Below are 23,384 nucleotides of genomic sequence, written 5' to 3' on the forward strand. Positions count from 1 at the left end.
AATTTGACTTCAAAGCCTAATTTTAAACCATTAGGTTTCCTACACCATTCATGGTTTAGTTTGCTTCTCTTTTTCCTTAAATTTTTTTTAGTGTAAGTATTCTATTACCTTTCCATTTTTGCTATTAAAGGTGTTATGTTACACATGCAGACAAAAACCCTATTGAGATAGCTTCTTGCCAAGTTTAAACTCTAACTCTTTACATTATCTCTTGTTCCCTGACAAATTATGCCAAAATTTAGTATCTTACAGCAGCAAACATTTATCATCTCATGTAGTTTCTAAGAGCCAGAGATCTGGGGACAGTTTAGATGAGTGATTTTGGTTTCGGTTCCTTTATGAGGGTACAGTCAAGCTGTTGACTGGGTCTACAGTCTCTGAAGACCTGACTGAGGCTAGAGGACCCATTCTGCACTCATTCGCCTGGCAGAGGCTTCACTTCATCACCATTTGGACCTCTCCACGGGCTGCTTATAACACTCAAGAGTGATGAGAGATAGACAGCAAAATGGAAGCCATAGTGTCTTTTATCTAGAGTGACACATCATCTCTTCTAATCATATTCTCTTTGTCATAGAGACAACTCTGGTAGAATGTGGGAGGGGCTAAACAGGAATATAAATTCCTGGAAGAGGGAATCATTGGACCATCTTAAAGACTGATTACCATACTGATGTTGTTTTTAAATTTAGTAATCAGCCAGAATCCATCCTATTGAAATGTCTATGTATAACAACACAGAGATATGCTCTGTAATTGGTCACTTAAAATAATGACAAGTTTTGTTGGGGGAAAAAATGGTTCTAAGAATTATATTGAGTTTATAGTACATATGGACAGTGATCATAAAAAAAAATGTTAGATTCTGTTACTTTCTTTATTGTACAGAAAAAGTTTTTTGTGCTAATCAAGTGAGAAATCTACCTAGTCTGCCCTGAAATACCAACTTTTGGCTTTTTGGTGCTATAATGGGTATAATTCTAAGTAAGAGTTAGAAAGAACTGTCTTCTAAACTTTGATTTTTTCCATTTATTGGCTGCACAATCAGAACCAAGTTCTGATCCCAAATGCCTTATCTATAAAATAGGTATAATAAGCTCATCAATAATGGTTGTTTTGAGGACTAAATGCTATGATGTGAGCAAACTGTTCAGCACATTGCCTCACACATAGTGAGGGCATAATGAACATTGACTTCCAATCCAGTACTTTTAAATTGAACATCATGACCATTAATAGGCTATGAAACTAAACAATAGATTGAGTAAATTCTTCTTGTAAAAATGAAAATTAAACAGTACAGAAAATATCAAAATCTCAGAGGGTAAGAGACCTGGGTTCTAGTGCTTAGTGTGTCACTGGAGTAGCTGTTTTTTCATGAAACTTGTTTCTTATTTGTGTCCACATGCAAGCTCACGTATGGGTATGTGTGTGTGTGTGGTATTTGTTCCTTGTCCTGATTACCATACCTTTTATAATGGGTCATAGTCAAAAAAATGAAAAGGCCACTACTCTAGCTTGACTTTGTTACGTTTGTGTTTTCTTCTGAGGAGAACCAACCTTATTCTCTTCTAGTGATCATGTCTCTCTGAATGTTTTGGAAGTTGGGCTATTTTAATGCCTCTTTGATGGAGAGTCTCTTCCAGTTTAGAATTCCATTTGAAGATGAAATCCCACTGTGCATAGTGCCCTGACCTTCCCGTGTTACATCATTAGACATGCCCCAGGCCAGGACCGGTCTCATTTCTTTATGCCCAAGAGCAAGGTGGTTGTAGATGCATTAATGGTAAGTGTCATAGGAAGCTCAGAAATCTCAATGGACTTACTTGTTTGGAATCTTTTCTATAGCAATTGTCCACAGGGAACTTTTTTAGTTCCATGACTAAATAAAGAAGTGCTAAGCCCTCAAGGTTTATGAAATTCTAAATATCAGTCTGTCTCAAAGGAAGCATGCTTTTCATGGAAGAAACTATGTTTGAGGTCTTACATTGTCAAGTTTGCCAAATGTCCAGTGAACCATACAAGTAAATGCTCTTTTTATTGTTCTAATATCATATTTTATTTGTCTTAAATTTTTATTGATGTTATCCTCAGTGGTTTGTAATGCTTCATCTTCCATTTATCAATTAGAAAACAAAACGCAGTATTGTACAAGTGCAATAAGCACTTAACAATATTGTTACTTTCAGATTCCTGTTATCTTAAGTAAAGTGATGAATACTTTTACATTGTGAATAATTTTATACTTTATCTGCTTTTAAGTCAGATGTTCAGCTAGTTGAATTAACGATATTGTTTAAAATGTTAAAGAATAAGATTGTCTTTTTTTTTTTTTGCTCTTTTATAATCTTCCCCTGATCCCACTCTCCTCCCTTCCCTCTCCCAATATTTTTATGAAAGACATCTGGGAACTTTATCCACTGCGTCTTTCACTTTATTCATTGCTGGCCTAGCAATTCAAAGCCTAATCATTATCAAAATCGTAATTGTAGATATCTCTGGGTTAAAATTGCTCAAGGAGAAAGTTTCCTCTGAAGATTTGAAACAACTAGCGCATATTGTACAAGAGGATTTTTTACACCCTGCGGCCATAAAGTCTGGAAGAAATAGTGAACATATATATAATAAATGGCTTTCTGACATTACATTAAAATATAATAAAATATTATCATCTGTTTCCAGACATTTTGGCCATCCTATAGCACATAGATTCATGAGATAGTGTAAACAGAAAGATCCTTACAGTTCTTTAAGAATGAAGACACTAGTATCAGAGATTGACAATATGCTGTAATGAATCTTTTATCCTTGTATATCTGTGGTTTACAAAATATTTTCATTTTAACTTTATAAAACTTCTTTGACATAAGCATTATTACATTTACTTTACAGATGAGGAAATCAGGGCTCAGAATAGTCAAGCAACCGCTTCATAGTCACAGTGCTAAATGTTAGGAAGCTAGATTTCTAAGAAGAATCCCTCATTAACTTTTTTTTTAAGCTCAACCACACCATCTCTTACAACCATACCTGTTGAGAAAGTTCAAACCCTCTCCTTTCCATTAGAAGTTTATTATTTTATTTTTTGATATAGGTGTGTTCACGATTTTTCCTTTTTCATCCTCAAACAATACTATGATGTAGGTACATTATTATTCCCATTTTCTAGATGCAGAAGCTGAGGCACAAATAGGGAAAGCAATTTGCTCAAAGTCACGCGGCTAATCAGTTGCCAGTATAAATCTGTCAGCATCCAGAACTTCCTCTTCTTTCCCATACACTGCTCCTTTTCATATTCTGCTTCTTACTTGATTATGAATCTGATTTTGTAAAAGAAAAAATGGAATAGCTAATTTTAACTGTTAATTATCTTTTCATTGAAAAAATATATATACATTATACCAGACAATTCACACTTCTAATGGATTCTCAAACTGCTCCTCCCAACTTGGCTCCAGACCAAAGTATAAGTATCTGTCATTTGCATAGTATCTTAGAGTTGACCAAGTATTTTCACACATTGATTTCATTTGGTCATTACAACACACTGATGAGATAGTTAAGGCAGGAGTAATTAGCAGGATGATGTTACTGATGACAAATACTTATCTCAGCGAAGTAAAATATTGTGAAGTTCACATATCTGATAAGTGAAAAAGACAAATCACTCAGGTCTCTTAATGACACATTCTGGAAGCTCTCTATAACACTAAAGATAGCCCAGTACCCCCAGAATATTCCACCCGCTTATGCAAGTTCACCAAGACCTTTCTTCCACTTTGGAAGAAATCAGGTAGACCATAATGAATCTTAACGTTTGGTAGGAGAGATCCTTAAAACTGGGCTGTTAGGCATGGTTTGTATTAGCATGATTATAGACTCTAGATTTAGACAAGGTGGGGTAAGAATTCTGATTCTCCTCTGACCTCTATTTCACTGTGTTTCTTTGGGGAAATTATCTATCTTCTCTGATTCTTAATTTTTATATGTGAAAAGTTGTGAGAAAACAAATGTATGATTTCCTGACATGATGATGATTTTCCAGCAGACTCACCTGACTTTTTAATATAACGTATCTCATGCTGTGGCATGAAAACCCTTGGCTTTAAGAAGTCAAGAATATAAGAGACTTGAGCAACAACATAGGATATATGATGTTTGGGCTTCATGGTTTCCTCATAATGATGCTGATACAATTTTAATATAAAAAAGCTGTGATAAAACTGTGACAGCTGAGAGCAACCAGCTCTGGGTGTGAACTCACATCAGGACTGATTAAACTTGCGCTTTCTCCAGATTATATTTGTGTTCAGTCACATTGATTTAACTGAGAATACCTACCAAACTCTTTATTTCCTCTCTGTGAATATATGGAATAAAACTATCACAGATTTCATAAACTTGGGGTATGTATTTCAGAATCCTGTTTAGGCTATTTCTATTCTAACCATTACCACATTGTAATGATGTTGTCTATTCCCATATTCATCTTTCTCAGTAGACAAGGATTAGGCAAATCTTTTGCACCTTTTTATCTTCAGGGTACAAGGCCTATTAACATGGAAAGCATAAAAGTGACTCAGTAGATGTGTGCTGAACTGTGTTTATCTCATATAAGAAAGTATGTTAAATAGAAAGAAATATATATTATATAAGCACACATAATTACACACCCACACCTGTGTATGTTTTTGTATGTCTTTGTCAATGTCTAATCGACTGTAATCTTACACCTACTTAATAAGACATGGCATTTTCAAGGGGAAATAATTAGTGTGCTACTTCATCATATATATATTCTAATTCATTATTCTATATAGGTATATGTATTTGCAAAATACAGTAAGTGTATTTAGTTGCAAATATTTTTAACAACTAAAATTTTTTGAACAAAAATTATTTAGTTCAGGAGTTTTAATTTAGTAACCTAGAAAACATTTATTTTCAAAAAAAGAGTCCTGTTTGAAGATTATTGATGAAAATTTGTTGGTAAGCTTATTTTAAATCAATATAATATTAGAGTATACTCTATGATAATAAGCCTTTGATGAGAATATGAACATTAGATTAAGTAATTACTTGACATGTGTGTTTATTTGAAGGGTCAATAGTGTAATGAACAGGAGAACAAGCATGATACTAGTCCATATGCTATATGAAGATGGTATCTCTGTTTTGGTTGAGTAAATGAAAGAAAATACAAATACTTTTCACCAAAGATAATTAATGAGGCCATAAAAAGCATATAATCATAGAGCTGAGGAAAGAATATGTCACCTTGTCATATAAAATACTTTATGCTTTATTTAAGAAGGCTTCAAAGGGCCCACTATGTATTGACCCAATCATTCTTCCAGTATTCTTAAGCATGATAGTGGTGAAGGGGATTTTTCACTTGTTGAAAAAGGGAGAAAAGTGAATAAAGAGCTGTTTTATTTACCATTGGAGGGTGATAGTCAAATGTTAAATACCTTTATTTCTGTCTTCCCCCACACTGGTGGCAACTCAGACACTTTAGGATTAGGACAGTTTACTTTAGTAGCTTACATTTAATGGCTTATATATTAAATATAATAGCTTATACTTAATAGCTTACAGGAGAGGTAGGCTAATTGGAGAGAGGTGGCTAATTAGAGACTATGAGTTCTGGATAAAGGCTTGAAACTGTACTTAAAAAATAAAGTGCTAGCCAAAGAAAACACTGCAGCTGGACAGATTTGGGCAGGAAATGGTCTGTGATCCTTGCACTAACCAAGGACCTGAGGCTGACTGAAGTGGAAAGAGAATAGACTTGAGTGTCAGACAGATTTGACTACTAGCTCTAGCATTTGTACTCTATGACCCTGATCACATTGATTAATTTCTCAGAAGTTTTACCATCATATCAATATGAGATGGTAACAATATATATTCCAGAAGGCTTCTGTCAGGAATAATGAAGGCTCTTTGGCTAACATATAGGTAGTGCTCAATAAATGGTGGCTGCTCTTCTAAGCTTTCCACAAAGCCCTTCCCCTTCAGAAGAGACTACCTGAGGCTGTTTCTGCCCTTTTGTTTTCTTTTGTTTATTTGTTTGTTTTTTATTGTTGTTGTTTTAGTTCTCATGAAGCCAGAGAATTAGGGATGGGTAGATAGGGCACAGCACTAAAGGGGAAAAAAAGCAGTAGAACCAATGGGACACCTCTGTGGATCTAGGTTTACTCTGACCAGGATACCACTAAATTGCCAGATATTTATAAGTTTCCCACTGACTAAATGCATTCTTATGTCTTTATATCCTTATGATTATCTTTTTCTCATTCTTTATATATTTTTTGAATATAAAGTTAAATTGTTGTTTTCGTAAAGAAAGTGGAAAATATCAGACCATTTCAAGAAGAAAATAAAATTCACCTGTGTTCTCATCAGCCAGAGCTAGGCACTGTTCATAATTCACTGTCTCTTTTCTTTTTCCAGTGCATACAAATGTGTATCTAAATATACCTACCATAATTGAGAACATAACTAAATATATCACTTTGTATATTATTTACTACATTGAGCATAAAGGGTTTGTTTGTTTTTTTTTAAGCCAGGGAGAGCTAGTACTTTTACATCACTTTATACTTTAAAATCTAGACTATACAATCTACTCAGTGAAAGGCTCTCTAGGAAGTTGGGAGAGCTGTCATATGTGGTTATTTTAAAATCTTAATGTAGTAACTTATGTCTGAGAAGAACTATAAAATCAATTTTTAGATCTGGTAACTTGTTTCCGTTTTTTCCCTTTCTTTCTCAATCCCCTAATTGCTCTCTCTGGGAAATAACTATTTGCCAAAGATAAAAATTATTCATATGGATTCTTGAGATACAGTCTATAAATGGGGGAAAATTCATCATACAGCTTTCCTTCTGCTCCTTCGAGAAGAAATCCTAGGGGCTTTGTGAGATGCTGAGAAACACTTTGTTCCTTCTTGTGACAGAGCTAGAACTCAGGGTAATGGATCTAATTAGAGTTTGTACTCCTCTCCTCTGAGTAAGTCAAGCCTTGAGATACAAGACTATTTTATTAGCAGTTAAAATTATTAAACCTAACTCAGTCCTGTAATGCATAATAACACTACACTGCTAATATGTTTAAGTCTCAAAAACATAATATTGATTAAAAAATAAGAGTTTAAGGAGCCATACAATAAGGTAATGTTTTAGTAAATCTAGAAAATATACTAGTTGATATAGCTTATTATTTTATGTGTATACCTATGTGGTATAAATTCACATTAACTTTAGGATAATGGTTAATTTTGATGTGTATTTGGAAGGGGTGTTTTTGTTGTCTTGGAAACATTTTTTACTAAAAAAAGAAATATTCAAAGCACATATGTCAAAATACGACATCTGCTAAATCTTAATGGTAGCTTCATGGTGTCTATTAACAAAATTCCATGATTTAAAAATTATTTCTAAGTTTCCATGATTTAGATATCCCAATAAATTAGACCAGCCTTCTTTCAGTTAATGAAAAACAAAGGTTTTGAGTCCTCATTGCTTAATGGGGGTGGGGATAAAATCAAAAGGAACACTGTGAGGTGATCTACAGCTCCCAAAACCAGATTAGTGAGTCTTTAAAATGAACTTTTACAAAATTCCTCTGGCAGTGCAAGTGGTAATGGAAGCAGGTATTTTAAACAGTTACTCATTCTCAGTTTCATTCTCTCATTCTCTCATGTGGTGTGCGGTTAATTCTAAGAGAGACTAATTCATTGTAATGGTAATTTGGGCTCCCTTCCAATAACACTTGAGATATAACAAGCATCACGGGGGCACCAAAATGGTCTTTGTGAAAGAAGAAACAGTGCCCTGTGTTTGTCGTTCTTTGATCAGAGTGAGAAAAATAGGGATTTTATTTCATTTATAAGATGTCAGCAGTCATTGTCCCTTTCTTGTGCTTTGAACGACTATTTCCATCCTACTAATCTTTCCAGTACTTGGACCAAAGGCAATTTAAATAAGAACTGTTCAACAAATATTATTCAGGAAAAATTAGACCTCACACATAATGCTTTGGAATGTATATTATACAATGCTTTGACAGTTTTATGCCTGTACAAACTTGTACATACCACTGAGGAATCCCCTATTGTAGGAAGAACATACACAGGCACATACATTCTTATCATTAATTTTGCCACATTTAAGCAGATAAAAGTTAATTTTTAAAAAGCAATCATAAACTTAAGAGATATTACAGAAGATAAGGAAGATGAATAGAGCAACTTTATTCTGAGAAAAGCAGCAGCATGTATGAAAAAGTAATTGCTTAAAAAGTCAGAATGTTGAACAAAGGGGTTTTATTGGAATAAGGTTAGATTTTAAGTGCGAATACCTTGAAACTTTATGTGAAATGCCAGAGTAAAATGATGGGATTTTTCTACCTAGTAGTGGTATTCCTGAAAATCTATAAATTCCTTAATAATTAAGACTTTTAAATTTCTGTTACTGTGTTTCTTTTATCATCTGCTGGGTATTTAAATTGCATGATCTGTCTTGCAGTGTTTTCATTTAATGCAGGAGGTTTCCTTTTAAAATATGAACATTATAAGCTACTTGTTTGCTTCACTGCCATTTGTCATAGGAGAAAAAACTGTAGTTTGCAGAAGATATTTCTTAGAATTATTCAGTGGAGAGTCTCTTTTACCCTGTTATTTCCCTACAACCTACCATCTGCTAGGGTGGTCGCTAGTTCAGATGTCAAAGCTTTCTTTTTAAGTGAACCAAAATGCATTTTATGTAGCATGCAGGGGATTAAATTTCATTCCAGATAAGAAAGAAACTAACAAGCATTAAATTAAAGGAATTTATGTTTGTAGATTTCTGTTTGGAAATAATATCTTCTTTATTTTAAAAACTCTTACTTTTATTGATATAAAAACAATGTATGCAAAGTTACTTTGTGGTTCTTCCCTTTTTTCCTGTCATCTAAGTGTAAATTCAGAATTTGAGAAAATAGTTTCTCGGTTGTTGGGCAGAATACTGAAGCTGTCCGTGACTGCTCAATAGCCATTATATACAGTGATTAAGTTTGATGTAAAATATATCTCATTCAAAGGAAAGTGATGCATTAGTTATTTTAAATGGAACTTTAGTGAAATAAACTTTGATTAAATGAATAGAAGCAGAAAGTATGAATGTAGAACTTAACACACATATGTTGGGAATATAAGACTATATGTGTGTGAGCACTTATATGTGCAAGTAAACATGCACACACACACATGTATACAAACATACACACACATGCACTTATATGTTTTATCAAAGGGGTGAAGTTTATACTTAGTTTGTTTGAAAATATGATAAAGTGCAAAGACATTATCTGCCTGAGCCTTCTGTATGAATTTCATATTAAAAATCTTGATAGCATGCCCTTGACTTGTGTGTGTGGCCTCGGTGTCATGTCCTTGCTTCTGATTGATTTATCTCTTGATTTCCTGAACAGCATATTCCAAGAAGTGGTCAGGAAAGTCATCTTGCCTAAGCAAGCCCATCTCCTTTCATGCTTTCATAGACTTTCTGGTTTTCTTCTATATAGCCCCATCCTCCAGATTTTCCAGGTCACATTTTTGTGTATTAAGGCAAACATTAAATTTGTGCTCTTCTGCCATATTTACTTGGGACTGCCTCTGGGAAGATGTTCTCGATTCCCTCGTTTTGAAGATTCCTTCCTTCCTTCATCCTACCCCAGCAAGCAGTCAGGAAATTTATTTGTATCTTTATTCCAGCACTTTTAATACACTTGCATTATAAACAGTCTTGATCATCAGAGTCAAGTTTTACCACTTCTTTTGCTCTCATTGTATAGCGCAACGATTAACACATGCTTTGTTTTCGATGTGTTTGCTGGATTTCACTTAATATAAATAATTACCCATAACAGAGATGATTGAGAAAAGAAAAACAGAGAAGATACAGGAAGACAAGATAGGGTTATGTGGTCCAGTAAATGAGGTTATTTGTCTTCAGACCTATCTACTTGTGCATCATTTACATTGGTTCCATTGACATTCAAAAAGACATCACTAAAAATTGGTAATGTGATGTTTTGTACTTTAAGGAACAAATGTGACTAGGCTAAGCTCACAATTGGAGGCTTTTGGTATTTTCATAAAAATTCATTCATTTATGCATTCATTTATTTATCTAAATATTATCAAGGACTCTCTGTGTGCCAGGCACTCAGTGATACCAAGCTAAACAAGACAGGGCTTGCCCTCAAGGAGCTAATGATAGAGGCACAGGATGCTCTAGAAGTACAAAGGAAAGGTATTATAAAAAGAGTAGTCATGAAAAGTTTCCTTGAGGAGAAAAAGTTTGAAATGATTTTGAAAATCAGGACCCAGCCCAAGAAAAGGGAAGATGGAGTAGAAAAGGAACATTCAAACCAGAGCAAAATATGTGCAAAGGCATGCCAGCAAAAGAAAATAATGTATGCTTGGAAAAAGGCAAATAACTTGGGATTTCTGGAGCGTAAGGTACATGTAGGGAGAGGGAAGCAGAGTCCAGAGCATAAAGATTCTTCAGTATTGATTAAAGAGTTGTAACTACTCCTAAATGGTAGATGCTTCTAAAAGTAGAAGAATAATAGAAAGTAGTAGAAGCTACTGAAAGAGTTTAATAAGTGGTGTGGCAAGGCCAAATTTGTGTTTCAGATCAATCCCTTTGGTTGCATCATGGATAGTGGATTGGGGGAAGCAAGTCTGGAGTCAGGAGACCAGTTATGGGGTTATGGGGTCATTAACAAATCCAGAAGAAAAATGGTAAGAGTCTGACCTAAGACAGTGCCAGTGAGGATAAAGAGACATGGTAGGGAGAAAGAGAAGAGGGGAGAGGAATGGACCTAGGCAGTCTTCAGGAAACTGAAGCAACACAATCTGGTGCTGATTGAATTTAGTATAGAAATATATAAGGAATAGCTGAGACGACTCTCTGTGGTTTGGATGAATGGGTAGTTGGTGGTGGTGCCACTCATTGATACAAGAAACACAGGAAGAAGCCAGGTTGTGTTGGACAAAGACAAGGGATATATTTTGGACAGAATGGTGCCTGGGGATTAAGGGAATCAGAGAATCTAGCTCTTTATCTTAAAACAGATATGCCTGCTATAAAGATTGATCCAGGGCTTTTCTGTTGTGTTCCTGTATCATTGTTTCCTAAATGCCATTAAGGATGTGTATTATAAATTATATAGACATAGATATATACATCCATATTTCAATTTTCTATAATAAATAAAAATTAAAAACTTGCAGACTCCCATACTTTGTAAAGGATGTTTTAAATCAAGTAATTTGAGAGTTTCAAGAGATATTAAAATAATCTAATCCAGCCCTTCATTTCCTAGATGAAGATCTGAAACTCAATTTGCTTAAGTAACTTGCCCAAATTCACAGAGTAAATCAATGATAGAACCTGGATTAAAACCCACATAACCTGACTCTTGGCTGAGTGTGCATTTTATATGTCATCTGCCATTAAAAAGTGTAAAGACACTTACATTTTTGAAGTTTTCATGACCCTGACTTTTTCTGAGTGTGAGAAGAGAGGTGGGTGTAAAACAGAGTTTCCAAACTTGTAAAACTCATTTTGATACAAGAAACATCTCTTTTGTTTATGTGAAGAAGGATTGACTTTCCTGGGTCCTGCCCCAGAGATGGGTTCCTATATGTGAATAACAACTTTCAGTAACCACAAAAAAAAAGTCATAACCAAGAAAAATTATTGAAGAAGAATTTATTCATATGGGATTTTTCTGAGGTGCCCTTGAAGCTTAGCTTCTCCATATGCCTCAACAGGAGTGCTGCCATTACTCCATTGGAGGTTATGTAACAAGTGTCCCCTCACATTATGAATTTCAGTAGCTGAGGGCTTCTTCCTATCAAACAAAGATAAGAATATTTACAGGAAGTAATACAGTCAGAGGTAAACTCTATCAGCATATTCACCAACTCGATTGAAATGACCTGTCTGTAAGTGTCTATTTCCTACAATTCTCAACTCTTTGTACTGGTAACATCTAGCACCAGGCTTAGTACATCAGATGTGTTCATCACATATTTGCTAGGACTAACGTGAACTAATGTCAGGTTAATAAGCCTGAACTAATATGGAACCTGGTCCCAGTTTTTTTTCTGTCTGTGAGGTGACACAGAGGGAGAATAAAATCAGGGAGATACTTAGGCTCAATAACTGGGGAGTAGCTAGTGGGCATCGGTGTCAGAAAGCACTAGTAGAGTCCAGAAAGAGAAGTCAGAACTTCCAAAACTGATAAGCATGAATTGGAATTGTGAAAGAGTAGCCTCAAATCAGGAGCCATCAGAAGTAAACCAAGGAACTGGAAAAGAAAAGTGGGGTGGACCATCAGTAGCAGCAGCCATTGTTGCTGGCTCAGCATCCTGACAGAAGTCCGAGTTTCCCACACACTGAGTGGCCACAGCCCAGCATCTGACATTAATTAGTTGTTTCACCTTGCTTTCTATAACCTCTCTGAACCTCAGTCACCACGTCTATAAAACGAGATCCTTGGAGCTCATAATATTTAATGTCTCTTCCAGTTCACTTATTCTAATGGTCTTCTTTCTTCTGCAAATAGTAAATATTCCTTCAGATACTAAAATGAGAAATGGAATTCTGGTCACACATATCAGTACAGATACAGTACAGTTTCAGATGTCAGCTAAATAGATCTATTGTCTAAAAAAAACAATTAATTATACTTCTCCATTTTATAAAAGAAATAGTATACTGGGTAATAGAAAGTCTTGCAAATAATATATATGGCTTCAGCCATTTTTTTTATAAAACCATAAACCTAGACATAGTTGCATTTTCAATATTGCCACTGATTTATGAAACAACGATATTAGATAAAAGCCTCAACATTTAAGGCATTTTTTGCATTGCTTTACCTTTTTATTATGTTCCCATATTTACCCTTTTACTTTATTTCACGGTTGTTTTGCCATAACTGAGTAATACCATATGTACCAACATTCAATGAGAGTCCACTTAATCTATAACATATTTTAAGTGAACAATGCCTTTGTCAATTTTTATAGGACTTTAAAATGTTATTTTCTTAAGAATTACATGGAGAAATTCTATTCTTTGTGCTTTAAGATATCCCCTGGTTTAAGAGATTCCTTGAACTGATCTCTGAAGTGAAATGATAAAGAATGCATTTCACATGCAAGATATATCATAATCTCACGCAGATTTTGGTTCTCATGAACATGAAGCAGCAAGAATTTTGAGGGCCCAGTAGAAGGTCTCTCCCCAAACTCTCTCTTGTAGTGAAAAATGGCAGCATTAATTCTCTACTAGTCATTGGGCAAAAGACATGGGCAAGCAATTTATGAGTAAATGACAAATGGCTGATAATCTGGACTTCTTAGAAATATTCTTCCTCCATTTAATAATGCTTCTTGTCATACAGTAGACTGTATACTTGCTTTCTCACTACCTATAACATTTCCCAGGATATGATAGCCATCAATCACTGTGACAATGATTAAATAAAAAATAAAAAGTTATCTGTCTCTGAACAGTTTCACCTCATCTGTTCTGTGGACTTCATTTTATGTATTCCCTGCATGAATATGTTATTCATATTGTGTGTTACCAAACTTACCTATGACATTCGTGGTAGTAACCTGTGCTTGATGAGTGACTATCCATCTTTTAGAAGAAGCACATCCTGAGGGGCCATCTAGTTTCTTTCAAAGCAACATACCAGCTCTACCACTGACTTATTGTGTGATCACAGACAATTTGCTTAACTTCTGTAGCCTGTTTCTTTATCGGTGAAATGAGGAATAATGTAGAGGCTGGATTGTTATAAGGAGTCAATGAGCTATGTATTTGTAAAATCTGGTTCATACCCAGCCTTAGTAGAGGCTTAGCGTGTTGTCACTGTTGTTATTCCCTTTGCTAAATATTACAGTAGTTTTTAAGAAACAAAATGAGTGGAAGAAAACAAATGTGTTATAAACTGCGTACTAAGAAAAACAGATAGGCACTGATGAGAGGATTTTAAATGACCTGTTGTATTGAAAGTGCTGGCAAGGTTAACTTTCCAAATACCTTGTCCTAGACCTCTCACCTCATCTCAAATTAACCTGGTCTCCAATATGAAGTAGAGTGAAGTAATCACCCTCTAATGATGCATTTTTTTTTAGAGGAAAAAGTAAGTGAATTCTCAATGAGCTTTCTAAAAATGAAATCAATAAATCATTTAATCAGTCAGTCAACCAGCCAACGAATCAGCCGCTGAGCCTCAATTTATTAAACCATAAAATAGTGTCAATACTTCCCTTTGTATGGTTGGTATAAGAATCAAGTCAGACAAAGTGTATGAAAGCTCTTTGTAAACACTAAGTCACTTTATGGATGTAACATTATTTCCTTGCTTAAAAATCATCTCATTTCAAATCACATCCTACATCCTCTTACTAGTTTTTTGGCAAATATTTATGAAAATCTGGCGTCAGATACTGAGAGTGGCAGTATAGTCAAATAATTTTATGATTCAGATTGGGATTTTACTTTAAAACCCATTAACTATTGTGGTCAGCAAATTCTAAGCTTAAAATTAACATCTTAGATATTTCTAAAATGTTGAACCTTGAAGTAGCCATCATATTCTGTAAACATGTTTTGAAATTAGTGGACAATATATTAAGACAGTCAAATTTGTTACAAATCTTTCCTGGACCCAGCTAATATAGCACATCAAGATGGATTTCACAGTTATACATCTACAGAGGAATGTTCAGAGATAAGATGAAAGTAGTCCTCCTTATTAATCACACATTGTATATTTGACTTCTGCCTCTCTCCTCAGCCTTTAAATCAACTACATCTGGTTTTTGCTACTTAAGTGTGCCATTATCTTTTGCATTAAAAGGCAGTTACTCCTAGAAAAAGCAGCCCCATTTGATTAAAAATAATTAGCTAGAGTTATATTCATGTTACTCATGATGGCAACCCAAATGAGAATTTTAGTATAAATTGGTGACCTCGTTTATTGGGAGGCTCTTTATGATGAATGCAGGCATAAAGCAGATAGTTTGCTTTGCTGGTGTTAACTTTTACAGTTAAAAAAAAGCACAATAATACAGAATAGATGAAGAGATAGTATCTAACGTAGATAGGACCACAAAGCAGCTGAACCTTGATGTCACTCTATGCTAGATGGGTGTCCTCCTCTATGGAGACTGGGGCACATGATTATTATGTACCCAGAGCAAGGCAAGCTCCAGAAACTGACTCCCACTAACCAACTGCATAAGAATTGATGTATAATTATCAAGCATCTCTATATTGGAGCTCACTAGTTAGTGAATTCTCTCTCAGGACAGAAATCTGCATAGGAAACCAGGTTGTTATTTGAAATTTCTTGGTAAGCAGGGACTCTGACATAAAATAAGTTTGATGGTTTAAATCACTTTTACTCAAATTGTCATTTTATGAATAAGGTAAGAAGCTTGCACCAGAATGTAAATTCAAACATTGGAGCATTACTTTCTTCATATATGTGTATATATATCTATAAACACACACACACACACACAGTGTGCTTAGCAACGTAGATAATTTGCATTCTGGTACAGTTTTCTCATCCTATGGAAGATTGTTCACAAACAGTTCTGACATAAGCAGTTATTCTATGGACCACACTTTGAGAAGCATTGCTCTTTGAATCAGAATTACACTAAGAAGTTTTTTAAATATATAGCTTCCTAGTAAATATCTTTGAAAATTCTGATTCAAAGTCTACCTACCTATCCATTTATCTTTCTGACTTGGCCTTGTTCTTAGGCTGGCTCTGGTTTTGTGATGGCGAAACAGGGCATCAAAAGTGTCAAGTGTATGTGTTACCAGTTTACTAACCAGAGAAGAAAAAGAAGTTATTTTGTAGAATTTCTGGACAAAATTGCACAACTGAGACTTAATGGCCTTGCATATAGTATTTTTCTATTCTTGAACACTTCACTCTCTCTAAATAAGAGCAGAACATTTTGGTTTGTCAGGCCCAAACATGTGCCTACCTGTAAAGCTAGGATGGGGTAATTCGCCCCAAAAGATTTGTTCTGAAGGGGGAAAAGACAACTTCCCAAAAGAAAGTTAAGGGACATTATTAGGAAAAGAGGGAATATATGATGCAGACTCCAAAAAAATAGATGTCTGATACTCCAACCTACTCTCCTTCCCCCTACCCTTCCATTGTTGTTTAAATATGTTAGTTCAGTTGGAATAAAGCCAATATTAAATTTAGTCTAGAGACCTTACATTTTGTTGACTAATTAATTTCCAGGTATATATTTTAATCTATTTTGTATTTGTTTTTATAATAAATATTAATATTTGTAACCTGAATTTTTCCCTCTGACAAAGTCAGAACTTTTTAATAACAATGTGAGTTTCATTTTAACCTTTCATTTACTTTCACTTGGAGCAGACTCACATTTGATAAATAGAAATAAGCAAGAGATGTTGTTAGAAAGTGAACTGCCAAAGTTTACAAAGAAGAATTTAGCTTTAGGCTATATTTATTATATGATGAGAGTGTTACTATAGATTATAAAGTAGTGGATGTATTTTGGTTCACTAAATCAGTAAAAATCACATAGCTGTTAATGACTTGGGACCTGGCTTACGAAGCACAACTTGGAAGAACTATCAGGTGGTTAACAGTGTTGGTATGAAAGTTAAGGACTTCAGCACTCAAATCCAAGTCTAGCTGTTTTTGTGGCATGTGGCCTTGGACATGACTTCTCTGGGATGCAGTTTCGCTGTATGTGTAATTAGGTAATAAAATGTAGTCACCACACAGTGGTGAGGGAGAATTAAGTGCACTGACAGGGAGGTGCAGGCTTCTTTCTGCATTTTTCAAGCAGTGCACATGCTCAGCTTTATTCTCCCATGTTCCTAACAGGCTCCCTTGTAGTAAGTCACTTAATATTTCTTCTTGGCTCCTATGGCACCATTTATTTTACAACCGTAGTATTCTCTAAGATGGCATCAGAAAGGGCTAAATGTAACCCAAGGCAAGAAGGGCAAATGCTGCTTTATGGACTGTATTTTCAGTGCCCATTTTTGAGCTTGTGGAGGAACACTGAGAACAGTTATAGCTAGCTCTGAGGCCCTGCCGCTCATTTCTTATGCTGTTACCTATACTTTAATATTCCCTTAAAGGCTTGTGTTTTGGGCATCTGTCTTCCTCTCACTCCTTGTCCCTTTTCCCTAACCCACAGTAGTCTTTTATTTTTTATTACAGAAGAGGCTGAATTTTTCTCAGAGATGAGTGGTCAATATGGTGTAATGAAAAGATCTGAGAACCAAGATTCAGATTTAAATTACAATACTAACTCTGCTGCATTTTTGCTGGGTGACCTCAGACTCACCATTGACCTTCTCTAGTTCTGTTTCCTTAGCTCTGAAATAAAAAGAGCAGTGAGACCATCTGTGCTTAACCCTCACATCTTTGCTGTAAGGGTTAAATGAGAAAGCACTATCCACGTGCAAATTTTCATTATGATGGTGTTGGCTATATATCTGTATCAGTACACTAGGAGTTTATTAGCAACTGTATTCCTGTGTGCTCTGCTCCCATTTCCCCAACTCCCAGAGAGTCAGAGGATCCCTGCCAGATGGCTGATTTGCCAGCTGTGTCTTGTTCTGTCATTGTAAATATTACATGCTCCAACCAAAAGGCTTTGCTTATAATGTAGTATGTTTTGTTCTTTATCTCTTGCAGATTGAGAATTACATTGTGGAAAATATGAAGTCGGAGATGGCCCAGATACAGCAGAACGCAGTTCAGAACCATACGGCCACCATGCTCGAGATAGGAACCAGCCTCCTCTCTCAGACCGCAGAACAGACCAGAAAGCTGACAGATGTTGAGACCCAGGTACATCCCTGGACCAGAGTCCACAAACTCTTAGCCGGGAAGAATTTTTTTTCCTATAGCTTATTCCATAAACACAGAACCCATTTCAGCACTGGGATTGAGGAAACATACATTTTTGTTTATTGGTAATAACAACAATGACTGCCTGACATGCTATGCATGTTTCTTTTGATTTAATGAGAGCTGGTATATTTAGCTTTGTATGTGTTTGCCAAAACAGGACTGGTAGAGGTCTTAATCAGCGTTTAAATTCAAATAAACACTGCAGCTACCAACTGTGATACGATGTGTCAAACAGAATATCCATTTGTGTCAAATTGGTGCCTTTGATGTATATTTTTGACCTGTCCTGTTTTGTCTCTGGTAGTACTCTAGCCATAATGACACCTGCAGAGATTTTGTGCATTCAGTGGATACAAAGGAAAACCCCAGATAAACTGATCTGGAATCTGTAGATTTATAATGAGAAGTCAGTTATAAAGAAAACTCTTTCTTTTTCTTTACATATACACATATATGTGCATATACATATATATTACCCTACTATGGACAATGATGTACTCATTTATGTACAAATCAGTAAAACACCTTTTAATTATTACTGTCACTGCTTGCAGCTTGGTGGGCTGCATGCTAAGGATCTGTCCCCTCCTGGGACGTGTTGCCGTAACAATGCTAATAAAACATCTCTTTGTTCATAAAAACAATGCTAATAAAACAGCTCTTTGTTCATATATATATATATATATGTATATCTATGTATATATACATATATATATCCCTGACACAATCCTACCACCACAGCTTAATGAAAATATCATTTTAGATGACTAGAAGATGATCTCTTGGTCCCTTTTTAATCATGGAAATGGTTATTCCAGTTACCATTCTAAAACCCAGAAGATGGTTCTGTCTCAATATAGGTAATTTCTGGAATCAAAGCTGAAATATATTGTTAAGAGATAAATTGAGGCACATTAAACTTTTCAAGAATTTATTTGAGTAAACATTGACTCGGATTGGGCAGCATCTACATAGCTCTGATGCAGGAGCTAAGGGAAAGTTTCTATTAGAGAAGATATGGAAGTAAAGCAAGGTCATTATTTGATTTGCTGCAGCTTAAACAATTACCTTATTTGGGAGAGCCTAGTTGACTATTTGTGATTGATTTTTCTTAAGTTTTATTTTCTTGGATTTAAGAACTTAAATTTCTGGCTTAAATTTTGGTTTGCTAACGTAGGCTACCAAGGCATTAGGACCACTCAGTCTAATGGCCTCCTTGTTTAACTATGTTAACAATACAGATTAAAATATAAGATGCAACCTTACTTCTATTTCATAATTTCATTTGTGTCAGTGGCATCACAGATCAAATGTTGATATTTAAAGAGAAATAACAGTAATACTTTACATGGATAGAGCACTTTATATGCACAAGCCACTTTCCCATGTACAAATGATTTTTATGAAGACCATCTGGAACACAAAGTTTGAGTGATTTTCTCACATTAGTGTTCCTTAATCTCAATTCATTCCACTTTGTTTCATGTTGATAAGTGCTGCTTTTCCTAAACTGACTTCAGGTTCTCAGTTATTTTAGGAACTCATGCCAGTGGTTTTAGAATATATTTTAGTGCCTTAGCTTTCACATGATGATGTTATAAAGATAAGTAACTTATTGCTTTCTAGTCCTCCACTGACCTTCTAGACTTGAACTTAATAAAAGGTAGTAGAGCCTTGCTTTTACTGCAGTGGAATTTAAAAATATTCTTATGCTCAGTAATCATAGTTATCAGAAGAGAGACAGATAATGAGCACATCTAAATAACCCTGCTGGTCATGGTGGCGAGAATCAGGAGCCATCACTGGACTTGTTCCTTCCTCCTCAGTTGAGTGGGCAGTGTTTTTCTTACTCTGTTGTCAGTTTGTACCAATTTCTTCTCTCCTTCCAGTTCCTCTTTCCAAGTGTGCAATGTGAAGAGCTTAGTTTCAAACATTATTTGTGTCCCTTCCTGTAGTGTGAATCTATTTCTGACTTCTTCCTCAGGCCAATTTTAATTAGAGGTACACTAGTAGACAAATAAACGCCATTAAAATTCACCTCTAAAACTTTGTGCTTGGCTCTGTTTTAAACAAATTTACATAAATTAGCGCTTTAATATATACTTTTAAAACCTTAAGCATTTTATTACCATCCCTTGTTTAAAGATGTGGAAACTAAAACTCAAAAGTAAAGCAACTTGCCCCACATGAAAAACAGTAGTAAGTGTGAGGGGAAGATTTGAACCCAGCAGTCTGACATCAGAGTCTATGTGCTTTACCAGCTCTCTATACTGCCTCTCTCTTTTGATTCCTTTCTCCCTCAAAGGTTGCAGACATGACTTGGATCCAAGATGGAAATCAGGTAGAGCAAATTAATGTGAAGCTAATAGTAGCAAGTGAAAGTTTTCTATAAATGATGAAGATGCCGCTGCTGCTGAGGGTACCACCAACTACTGCCATTTTACCATGTGGCTGCACATTGTCTCATATAGTCCTAGCATCCAGTGTTGTCCTTGCCACTTGCTGGCTGTGTAACTATAGGGAAGTTCTATAGCCACTGAGCCTAAGTTTCCTCCAACTTCCAATCATTTACTTGGAACCATGGTGTTAGAAATGGAGTTTAATAAACTTTTTAAAGATATATTTTGGGTACCTCCTTGATGCGAGATATTTTAAAAGGTACTAAATAGAATACAACAGCAAGTAAAGCAATCTTTATGCTCAGTGAGTTTAATGCAGTTAACATGGCAAAACTTTTTCTAAACCATTTCTTTCTTAACTTTTCACCAAATTAATTAGCTATAGAGCCTTTCTCTATAGTCATAAAAATGCACTTTTCTAGTCATCTACTGTGGAGAAGGGTGTAATAGACCAATGGCCCCAGCTGCTGTGCCCTGAAATTCATCACTGTATTGGTACAGAAACCACGGTTCTCAGCACCCACTTACAGCCATTGCGGCAACAATACTTCATCAGATCCACAGATGGAAGCTGTAGGACTTCACTGACATATGACTTTGGCTAAGGGCTCTCCATCGGCCTTGCCAAACTTTGTCACAACTTCCCTGAGACTAAGACTTCTAGTCAGCCGTTTTCCTTTCCCTCTCTTTACTGTGTTTAGATCTACATTCTATTCAGAAGATGATCCTAGCCAGCTCCGACTTCTTCCCAATTTTCCCTCACAGGTATTTCCCCTAATACATTTCCCGCATGTCTAATCTCATTTTATCATCTGCTTCTTAGAGGTCACAGACTATCACACTTGTTATTTGGACTTAAATCATACAATTGTAAATTTAAGGCAGTTCAGGAACAATTTAATCAATGAGCTTGAATCTCAAGATAGAAACAAGTTTTCAAAGGGCAACTCTCAAAGTTGAGCCGCTGCCTCTTTAACTTGATGAGAGGATAGTTGAATAAACGTTTAAGCCTAATTGAAAAGGCAGTAAAATAAATGTGCTAATAATTCATCCAAGGAAAATACCCTGGTAATTAATTTTATCACAAGTTCTGTAAAAAGTGTTTGATAATCCATTAGGAGAGGACTCAGTGAACTATTACCCACAAGTCAAATTCGAAATGCCATCTTTTTTTGTAAATAAAGTTTTATATGTTGTGTATGGGTGCTTTCTCAATAAAACAGCAGAATTGAGTAGTTGCACCAGGGCCTGCCAAGACTAAGATATCTGGCCCTTTGCAGAAAAAACTGGCTAACCCCAACACCAATACAGAAACTGCTAGAGAGCTTGTCTATCTTGTTCTGCTCTATCCTTAGGATTTAAAACAGTACTTGGTACACAGTAGGCTCTCAGCAAATATTTATTGAATGATTATGTTTACTAATATTAGTCTCTTAATGTTTGTAGCTTTCAACCTAATGCTCCCAAACCCAAGGGCAATGTCCTAAGGGTTGTGTGTTGATGGTACTATATACCCACAAATAGTGGATGGGTCACAGTAGGACTTTGAACAGAAGCAGTCTACTGCAAAGATGTTCTGACTGACTGAGAACATTGGATAAATGTATTTTCTCTATACTCTGAGGAGCATGAGAAATTTGGTCACTTTCTTGCTTCATAGTGCTTGTTTATTGTTGAGTGAGTACTGGAGAGAAGTCAGATGCCATCAGCTGCAACAAGCAGAAGATCTCATGGTGATTGAAAGAAATCCTTTTGATAGCAATTGCTACTGACTGAGGAGAGATACTTTTCTTCACCAGAGCTGTTCGTGTACAGCTCCATGAGCCTATGGAAAGACTTCAGGCTCTGGAGAGAGATTCCCTAGGTTTCATTCTGACCCTACTGGGTATTAGCTCTGTTAGGTAAGTTACTTTTACCCACAATTTCTGCATCTGTAATATAAGTACTATCTTTATTAAATTCATTATATTATAAATACATTATATGTTTATATAAAATGTAAATTAAAGTATATAATATACTTATAGTAACTATATATTATAATTCTTTATTATATTATCATAACTAAAACTAATAATAATTCTCTAAGATTATCTAATTTTCTCCTTCAAATTTCCTCAATTTTTCTGCCAAAATTTGTGTAGGCATTTTGTTTGTCAAGACTTAATAGATTCCACATACGAGTGATATCATATGGTGTTTTTCTTTCTCTTTCTGGCCTACTTAGAATGACGATCTCTTGTAATAACCTTTAATGAAAAAGAAAACAAAAATATATATATATATGCATGACTAGCACATTATACTGTACACCAGAAACTGACACATTATAACTGACTATACTTCAATTAAAAAAAAATGACTTAATTGTCCCTTTTAATTTGGAGCAACCTTACACTTTTGTTTTTAATTGAAGTAGAGTTGATTTACAATGTTACAGAAGTTTCAGGTGAACAACATAGTAATTCACAATTTTTAAAGCTTATATTCCATTTATAATTATTATAAAATATTGGCTATATTCCCTGTGCTGTACAACATATCCTCGTAGTTTATTTATTTTATACATAGTAGTTTGTATCTCTTAATCAACTGTTCCTATCTTGCCCCTCTCCAAGTCTCTCTCCCCACTGATAATCATTAGATTATTTTCCTTATCTATGAGTTGGTTTCTTTTCTGTTATATCCACTACTTTGTTTTATTTTTAGATTCCCATATAAATGGTAACATACACATTTGTGTTTCTCTATTTGACTTACTCTTTTGTTTTTCTTGAGATTTTTATGAAACTGGCTCAATTGTTCTGTGAAGTGTCCCATATTCTTAATTTGTCTAAGTATTTCTTTATGATGTGCTTTAATTTACTCTTCCTTATTTTTTTTTTAAACTGGAAGTTGTCTAAAGGCTTAATTAGGTTGAGTTGAACATTGTGGTGGGAGTGCTTTGTAGAATTACTGGTCATTTCCTTTTG

At 35.1% G+C, this 23,384-nt stretch overlaps 1 protein-coding gene across 3 annotated transcripts in view; it reads left to right on the plus strand.

Annotated features, from left to right (window-relative positions):
• Window positions 1-23,384, plus strand: part of ANGPT1 (angiopoietin 1) — a 231,667-nt gene that overhangs the window by 121,541 nt on the left and 86,742 nt on the right. For all 3 annotated transcript variants that reach the window (XM_031439489.2, XM_010981856.3, XM_010981857.3), the window contains exon 2: window positions 17,795-17,950. In XM_031439489.2, coding sequence (XP_031295349.1) covers window positions 17,795-17,950 — 156 coding nt within the window. The remainder of the gene's footprint in view (window positions 1-17,794; window positions 17,951-23,384) is intronic.

The sequence above is a fragment of the Camelus dromedarius genome, chromosome 20 (assembly GCF_036321535.1).
Source record: "Camelus dromedarius isolate mCamDro1 chromosome 20, mCamDro1.pat, whole genome shotgun sequence".
NCBI classification, from domain to species: Eukaryota; Metazoa; Chordata; class Mammalia; order Artiodactyla; family Camelidae; genus Camelus; species Camelus dromedarius.